This window comes from Bos mutus, chromosome 2 (assembly GCF_027580195.1).
Source record: "Bos mutus isolate GX-2022 chromosome 2, NWIPB_WYAK_1.1, whole genome shotgun sequence".
NCBI lineage: Eukaryota > Metazoa > Chordata > Mammalia > Artiodactyla > Bovidae > Bos > Bos mutus.
This window is the reverse complement of record NC_091618.1, coordinates 102381753-102391337: the sequence shown is the minus strand read 5'-3', so window position 1 is coordinate 102391337 and position 9585 is coordinate 102381753. Positions and strand designations below refer to the sequence as shown.

At 36.4% G+C, this 9585-nt stretch overlaps 1 protein-coding gene across 1 annotated transcript in view; it reads left to right on the top strand.

Annotated features, from left to right (window-relative positions):
* The first annotated feature begins 220 nt into the window (after positions 1-220).
* The window catches only part of KCNH7 (potassium voltage-gated channel subfamily H member 7), a 525244-nt gene continuing 515879 nt past the window's right edge, over positions 221-9585 (top strand). Inside the window, exons 1-2 of the mRNA XM_070380875.1 lie at positions 221-296; positions 1945-2175. Of these exons, the coding sequence (XP_070236976.1) occupies positions 221-296; positions 1945-2175 (307 nt within the window). The remainder of the gene's footprint in view (positions 297-1944; positions 2176-9585) is intronic.

The following is a 9585-nucleotide window of genomic DNA, read 5'->3' as shown; positions in this document are numbered from 1 at the left end:
CGGTGCGAGGTCCCCTCCAGAAGGTGAGGGGAATGGATTGGACTCCGGTAGGGAAAGCGGGTGTCTAGAAGTGGTGCTAATGGGAAGAGATTTCTGGTTTCAAAAGAGGATGCTCTGCCACAAAGAGCGGCTCGCGCGCTGGCCTGGGCTCTAGCCGAGGAGAGATCCCGGGAGAACTCCGGAGCTCGCGGGGAGCGCTCCTCGGAAGACCGGGGTCAACATGCCTGTTCGCAGGGGGCACGTGGCACCACAAAACACATTTTTGGGGACCATCATACGGAAATTTGAAGGGCAAAGTAAGTTCATTTGTTCTCTTCTCTCTCGCTCGCTTTTCGCTTTGATAGTGCACTTGGCGTCTGCCGCTTCCAAGCTGAGGAGACTCGGGGCTCCGTCAAGTTTAGAGACTGTGAAACGGAGCCAGGAGGTTCAAATGGCAGCGCAAGTGTTCTCCCCGTGATATTAATTTTGATTTACATTTTAGATTATGGTCTCCATTATAGGAGGCAATTTGATCCTCCTCTCCCACTGCTCCATTATCTGCCTTGCTACTTAATGTCCTACTCTTCTACTATCTTAAAGGGAACGTACTAGTGTAACGGGTTTAAATTTCGTGGCTGTTTTATTGTAGACTTTTTGAAAGTCAGGAGCAGGGCAGAACACACTATGGGAACGAAGGAATGTAAATGATAGCAGCGATGTAAATGTCTAGGCAAGCTGTATTTTACTTCGGTTATATTGCAAGGCTGTGGTGTGACAGGGATGCTTGCTTGCTGCTAGTTTATAGAAGCTAAACTTTGCATCGAATCCATGCAAATCCCAAGCAGGAGAATTTGGGGAAAGCAGTATCTGATCCATGTTGATTCCTGAGGCAAACAGTTCATTATTTGAAGAATATTTGTGTCCCTTTATTACCCCCTTAAATTTCCACTAAAAATTTAAAAATTAAACTGTAGTAAGTAAATCCCACAAAGACTGAATGCAGAGAAATTTAATATTCTCATGTGTACTAATTATAGGGAATAAATTATTGTTATACAAATATATTGATTTTGGATCCTACACTAGTTAATTTATATCTGACGTTTCCTTTAAACTCCATTAACACACATTTACTTTTGTACATTGTGCAGTTATTTTGGTGCTGCATTTAGTGGAGAGAGGATATGGTACCTTGTGTTCAAAAGAAACTTGTATATCCTGCTTCATATTTTATTTGGGAATAGTAAATATAATCTATGATCAAAATTAAGAAGCCCTTTGTATTAAAGTCCCTACTACTACACAAAAATGTGAGGTCACCAAAGTAAAAGTGAAAAGGTAGTTAACATGATATTTACTGTGTGTGTGTAAATATTTTTGTCTTCTGGGTGATATATATTATGAAAAGGTGAACTTTTGCATTATTGAACTGCTAATTACTGTGAAATAGTTTCATGGCTAGTAGTTTCAGGATTTGTTATTTTTAACATGATGTGTGTCATATGCCTTAGAGAGCTAGAGAAAAGCCAAATCCAGGAATAATAACTACTTTAAGAAAGTTGTACTCTGAGGGCCAAGGTTGAAGTGAGGAACCTGACAGCTACAGGATGCTTCAGTGTTTGGGCTTTGAAAATATTTACCTTTCAGTTCAATGGCATTCTGGAAATATCAGTGTGCCAGCTGCTTGTCTGAGTGCTCATTAGGACCAAAGAGAGTTATAGGGCTTGAGAACTAAACTATTTGGGAAATGATACTCTCCAAATTTGAAGAAAAGCTTCTTAGTACATTTTGTTAAAACTACTCAGGGGACCATTCATTTCAGTTTTAGGGTGTCTGTGTCCAGGCAGTTAGTGATTTGGGAAGTACCTGCATTTCAGTTTTCCTGTTATGCAACAAATTGTTTCACTGTTTATAAGAATCTTGAGGAAGCTTTGTAAACAATACCATACTCTCTTCTTATTCCAGATAAGAAATTTATCATCGCAAATGCCAGAGTGCAGAACTGTGCCATCATCTACTGCAACGATGGGTTCTGTGAGATGACTGGTTTCTCCAGGCCAGATGTCATGCAAAAGCCGTGCACCTGTGACTTTCTCCATGGGCCCGAGACCAAGAGGCATGATGTTGCTCAAATTGCCCAGGCGTTGCTGGGGTCAGAGGAGAGGAAAGTGGAAGTCACCTACTACCACAAAAATGGTAAAGTTGATCTATTTAGGATTCCTTGTGTCTTATTCCATTGAAATGAAATTTTGACAGTTGATTACTGAGAGTTCATAGGCAGAGAAACCCCAAATAGTCAGTTGAAGATACATAATTTGTTTATAGTGTTGCAGGAATCAAGGAATGTGGAGACTGTCCTCAGTGGATAGTAGGTACAATTTCGTTTTTGAATGAGTACTCTGTACTCTTCAAAAGTGCAATAACTTAATGTCACTGAAGACAAAATGCCATAAATCAGTCTCACTGTTCCTTAAGGAATAAAGGCTAGTAATTTACTGGTTGTGTTGATATGCATTTGGCTGGAGAGAAATACAGAGTTTTATTTCAAGTAAGGACTTACAGGCAAAGTAAAGTCTTACAGAAAAATGCCTATCTGAAACTAAAACTGTTATAGTTACAGGTATTTCTTAGCTCTTCAGCTTTATTTGATAGGCAACACCTTTTGTTTCTTTTGATGCTTTTTATGCAAGATTAAGGATGACATATAGGAACTTATAAAACTGGTCTAGTAAACCTATGTATATTCAAATAACAGTCTATTCATGTATTCAAGATTTGTTCCAAAATAAGAAATGGAGAAAAGGAACTATGATATGTAGAATTATTGGTATTCATTTTTACAGCTGCAGCAAAACTGGCATCTGAAACTTAAGGTCATACCTCCACTTCAAGGGCACTTCTCCTTTTAGGATTGCTTTGGGAGCATAAGTACACTAGACCTCTAATAGTTCTCAAAGAGATACACATTTAGTGGGCATGCATTCTTTAAATATATTATATATATATATATGAACTTATATGTATAAGTATTCAGATATACCCATTTAAAGTATATACTTTCTCATGTATACACTTAGTGATATCTGACAATTTGAAGCTTAAAGGCAAATAGATTAAAAATGAATGTTATAAGATTTGTTGATATTGCATTATCATTTTTAAATTCTATTGTTAGAAATCAGTGAGGCAGAGGGTTATCTAATCAGATATTTAGGTAACTCTTGAAGTTTATAAATGAGTGATATGTTATAATGACTCATCATTTGGTAAGATACATTCTAACAGGGAAAAGGTTTAGCTCTTCCTCCTATTTTCTTATAATTAAATATTTCATGATAGAAACATACAATTATTAAATTACTAGATTATCCTTAGCATCAATTTGAATGGGTATGAGTAACAAAGTATGACTGGAACAGGTCTGTATAACTTTGGATTAATCTGGAATGAAACCAGTTATATCATTATCAATCAAATAGAGTTTTTTAAAGTTCTCTCTTCCCCGCTACTTTTTAATCAGGAGGGTTGGCATGCTAGAAATAGCCCAGTTGCTCTGTTGTCTTGAAAGCATTTCTTGGACAGAAGCTCTCACTACCCAAATGCAGCTCATCTTCTTTGTGTGTGCATGTGATGCCAACAGTTTGGACTTTTGGAATAATTTGAATGTCTTGACATTTTGCTCTTATGAATATCTGTCATGATGTCCCCACTGTCTGTATTGTGGTTACTGTACGGTGTATTGGTCATAATATTTTCTGGTACATTTCAGAATTTTTTCAGCTTACAGAATTTAAGTGTATAATTAATCTGGACTATATAGATAACTATAATTTTCAAATTATATTTTCAGATAGAAAAAGTGTTACTAATAGCTGTAAGTAAAATGGTAATGTTTTGAAGCCTAGTTTATTTTGTACAATGTGACCGTATAAAATGGTCTCAAAACAATTTTAAAAAGCATTTTAATGTGGAATCACAAACATGGATGTAAAAATTTCTACAGTGAAGATGCTGGTACATTGACTAATGCAAATCTTTCTATCAGTGATTGCTTGGTTATAATGAATTAAAATATTGTTTTAGACAAGGAGTCTTTATTTGGAAGCTTGTTTAGACATATAAATATCAACTTTTGTTGATAATTTTGATTCTGTTGGCTTCATTTTCACATGTGACTCAGTCTACAAGGACTTGAGTATCTTTAGAATCAATGACAAATGCTGCCTATTTTGCTTTTTTTGATTTGGGGAACATGAGGTGATGGGCCACGCTTTTTTTTTCCCCCAAAGAAAAATATTAATTTGAATGACCTTTGTAAATTGAGAAGACACAGTCAGACTTAATTTCTTTGAATGTAATCAACTTGTGTTTTTGCTACTAATACAACTGCCTTGAATAGAATCTTCTGAGTGTATTGGTTTTATTCACATGGCAACTAAAAAATCAGTTAGAGCTTGTGAAGTTCAAATGATTTGAAAGTCTCGTCTCTTAGAGACGTGCCAGCCAGCTCTACATTTATAAAAGTAGGGAAGGACAAGCACTAACATTTTCATTGGTTTGTTTCCGAAAGTTTCCCTAAATCTTTATTATTGAGGTCATTTACTTTTGACAGGTTCTTGGTTTCTTAAGAATATATGGTAAATGCCTCCTTTACTTATTCTTTATTTAGCACTTCACTGGGATATGAATTGTGATGCAGTATGCACAATGAGCAAATTGAACAAAAAGTTGAGATATACTGTTTTCCACTTTTTCCATTCACTCACATTGGAGTAGCAAAAATAAGAGCATAGCCTTATTTCTGAAAGATTGTTTCCCAAAGTGGCCCAGAGGCTCATAAGTAGTTTAAACTTTTGATCTGGGTGATGAGTTCATGTGGATTAGGTGTGCGTGAGCCACATGGTCACCATTGTGAAGCAGTGCTTCCTACCATACTCCTTCCAGTGATTTTTTTTTTAACCAGGTACAACTGGGCTTGCTGTTTACCAGAATATCAGTTTTTATAAACCTGGTTATTTGCAGTAGGAATATTTGACAGCCCTTCCTTTGAGGATTCTATTTTACAGCTTAAGTCATTATTGCATAAATCATTCTTGGCAGCTGTGAAATATTGCTTGAGGTGATAAAGCTGTAAATCTTTTGACATAAAACTCTAATTATACAAAACTATAATTATGCTGAAGCTTACATAAGGACAAGTATGTATTTTAATAGCATAATATGTGCATTTTAAAAATACCTTTTTAGCAAAAGTGATTGAGAAATAGCAAACACTTCAATTATTAACCCATTCATAGTTTGGAGATGATGTTAGTGGTAAGGTAACAGAAGAACAATTTAGTTGGTCATCCTTTAAGTTATTGCTCATCTGGTTTGGGGTGTGTCGTGGAACAGAGCTGGCTAGTTGAAGTGCTAAACCATTTCCATCAAATCTACATATGTAATTTTTACCTTAAATTATCAAGCCACTCTAAACATTTGGAAAGATCAAAGTAAATTTCTCCAAAAGAAGTAAAGGTCTTACCTCGGTAGAAAAATAGGACTTGAAATGCATTATTTTTAGAGGTTAGAGTATTTCTGTATTTTTGCCACTATACTTTCAGACATAGTGCAAAGGCAGTTTTTTTTGTTGTTGTTGTTGTTAGCAAATCAGAAATGCCGCTTTCTTTGTTTTGCTTCTAAAGGACTAAATGATGAGAAAGGGCTGAGGGAAGTCTTTTCCTGATCTACACGGGGACCAGATACAGACAGGGCACTAGTCATATTGTGAAAAGTGTGAAAGTCGTTCAGTCATGTCTGACTTTTTGTGACCCCATGGACTGTACCCCGCCAGGCTCCTCTATCCTTGAAATTCTCCAAGCAAGAATACTGGAGTGGGTAGCCATTTCCTTCTTCAGGGGATCTTCCTGACCCAGGGATCAAACTCCCATCTCCTGTGCTGCAGGCAGATTCTTTACTCTCTGAGCCACCAGGGAAGCCCAGTCATATAAAGTTCCAGAGGTATCATTTGATTCAAATCAACTCTAAGAAAGGTTTTGGTTTGGTAACACTGAATCTACCATGTCTAAGAATTATTTGAAAAGACCTTATGGAAAATGCTATGTTGTTAGGAGTAAAAGTGAAGATGCACACTGAGTGCCACCACTCTCCAGGCACCTGAGAAATAGTAGGAGGAGATGCGAAGGATTATCCAACCTTATCTCTACTTTCAGGATGTTTTTATCATAGGGTGACTAAAGTTCATTTCTATCTTCTAAATCCCAAGATGTTTTCTTAAATTATTTTTAAAGAAAAAAAGACTACATAGACTACAAAATGAAGACGCTTTTATATTAATGAAGAAAACAACTTAGGGTTAACTACCATTCTTTCTCTATTCCTCAAAGCTAAAATAAACTTGTATATTTCCTCTTATTTTTTATTTGTGCATAATACAGACTTATTAAAGAAGCAGTGAAGTTTAGTTAAAATTTTAATAGCTCAGAATAAATTTTATAATAGCTTTATAAAGTTATATTGCATGCCAATATTCAGATCTCTTAATTCCTGAATTGTGTAGTAGAGATAAAGATGGTAGTTTTGAGAGAAAAATTGAAGCATATTTTGTGTGTGTGTAATTCAAGCAACAATAAAGTTTGCCAGGGAGCATCTTGCCTAGAATTTGTTTTGGTGTTCATTTAAATTTTCAGTTTGTACATTTTTCTGTTCTGTCCAATAGTATTTAGTAACAAGAGTAACATAAACTACATTTTTCTTTTATATATCTAAATTTCATTGGGCTTCCCTAGTGGCCCATATGGTAAGGAATCTGCCTGCAATGCAGAAGACCCAGGTTTAATCCCTGGCTTGGGAAGATCCCCTGGAGAAGGGAATGGCTACCCAGTCCAGTGTTCTTGCTTAGGAAATTCTATAGATAGCTAAAGTCCTTGGGGTTGCAAAGAGTATATTTCATACACTCTAGTAGAAGGAGACTCGAGTAGAAGGAGAAGTAGAAGGAGAAGGCAATGGCATCCCACTCCAGTACTCTTGCCTGGAAAATCCCATGGATGGAGGAGCCTGGTAGGCTGCAGTCCATGGGGTCACTAAGAGTCGGACACGACTAAGCGACTTCACTTTCACTTTTCACTTTCATACATTGGAGAAGGAAATGGCAACCCACTCCAGTGTTCTTGCCTGGAGAATCCCAGGGACGGTGGGAGTTGGACACGACTGAAGTGACTTAGCAGTAGTTATTTTATAGAATTTAGATTTGATCAATTGTATTTGTTGATAAAATAAGATTTCTCAATACTCCTCCTCATAGTTTGAAAACTTTACTTCATTTTCCAAGTGAAAACAAAATATCCTAAAAATTTGGGTGTGCGATGTTTACCTCTAAGCAGGTTTGGTGCTGAAAAGAAGCTGAATTATCTGCCAGCCTGAGAAATAACTGCTCAGTTACTTTCTCACTCAAGGGGCTTGAGAACAGGGTCAGCTTAGGGCTGTAGGCATATGCTAGATTTAGTGGAAGGAACTAATTTCTCTGGCTTCTATTGGCTTCCAATGTTGTTTTCATTTTTATTTTTTGGCTATAAATAGTCACTAAATCAATTACTGGCAGTCAGTGGCAGAGAGAGTCCTAGAATAATTGATTCACAGGAAAGTAGCGGTTTGGAGTATGAGATGTTAAGACATCAACATTCATTTGGCCATCTAATCTAGAAACCTCAGGGTCATTTTCTGCTGTTTCCTCTCTCTCTTCTCCCTAAACCAATTGTTCACTAATTCCTTTCACTATTTACATTTGAAACATTTCCTAATGACAACCCTACATTCCCATCACTGCCAAGTGCCCTGTTGAAGCCCTCTTCATCCTTCTTCTAGAGGAGAACAGACGCTTCCCTCCCTTTGCAATTCATTCTCCAGTATACCAGCAGAGAGCTATTTCTGAAATAAACAGTGATAATTATCAGAGTCAGGCATCCCTGTAAATGAATTTCATATACTAAATAATGAATACAACAATCCTGTAAGATACATGCTCTTATTATCCTTAGGAGAACCCTACACCCCACAGAGATGAACTTAGCAAGTCACACTTAAGTGATGATGCCCAAGCCTTTAAAAACTTTTTCATATTTTCAGCTCAACGTATTCAGGTCATAATTTGGCTTAAAAATCTATCTTAACTCCTTTAAACTTTCACAAATAAAGTTCTGGACTCTTTAATACTTGTTGCCTTCAGAGGTGAATTCACTTGGGTTTTTAAGTAGAGTGTGTTTAGAGAACTAGGTGGATTCCCAGTTCTGACAGTTACTAGGTGAACTCAATCAAGATTACCTTCTTGGTGCCTCAATATCCTTTTCTGTTGTATATTTGGAAATAACATCTACTTTGTTAGGCTGATTGATTGTTTTATATAGAACAAAGTACATGGCATTATTCCTAGTATGGTTTCTTGCCCATAAACTGTGCTTGATAAGTATCAATTAATTGAATCTTGGCAACTTTGTTTTTCTTATAAATCTTATGTTCCCATAATACTTCACTGCTCAAGAGTTTCTCAAAGAAGCCATGCCCTTTTATGTCACCATAGCCTTGTTCACCCTTCAGAAGTCTTCCTTTATCTATAATAAACAAAGTCCCAATGATTAGATTATCTTTCCCTCAGCTTCTCACCCTAAAGAAACCATTATCATCTTTCCAAAGGCAGATTAAAACAAGTCTTCTGATGCCTCCTTCTATTTATTCCTGAACCGCTGCAACTCTCCCACCCTTGGTTCTCAACTCCAGTGTAGCACCCAGAATGTGCTACGTGTCATTATATGTCGTTGTTAATTTTGAGCTCATTCAAAGAAAATGCCAAGTCTTATTAATTTCTAAGTTCAGAATGTATGGAAAACTGTCTGGTATGAACTATGTGCTCAATTAGCATTCACACAAAGAATGAAGAGAGGATTAGAAATGGAACCATAGAATTGGGGAAACAAGAAACAGATCAACATCAGGAGAGGTTGTGAAAAGTGTAATTAAAGGGAAAGTGTGATGTTTTGATTTTTCTTATCTTCTTAAGAATACTTCTAAAGTGTTAAGAACAATTTTCAACATTGTTATATTAATGGACCTGTTTCTTTGCTTAATAAGCTATTAAATAACCTTCATAGTCTGTAGCTATGCTGATAGCTAGAAAAATATTTAGTAAAAATGATAAGCTATTGATCAGGAATTCTCAATAATTAGTAGTAATAATCAATAGTTACCCATGTCACTCAGTCACCAGTAAATCAAAATGATGCTTACTAGTGTCTCCAATTATATCTGTATAGCAGCCAAAGTTCTCCTCTAACTTGAATTCATTGCTGTGTTTCACATAGTTCCCGCAGGAACTTACAAGTTAGATAGTACTGGCATTTTAAACCTAGTAGAACATCTCATTCCTCACTGTTTCCTTGAGAATTCTTAATTGACAGTGAAGCTCAATTTCAGGGTCAGTCAATGAGTGTTAAATCTAAAGTTAGCTTATTAAAATATAAATAATAATTCTTAATTGTTACTGTCAAATGAACACATTCTCTCTTTACTCTGTGCGACCCTATAGATGGTAGCCCACCAGGCTCCCCCGTCCCT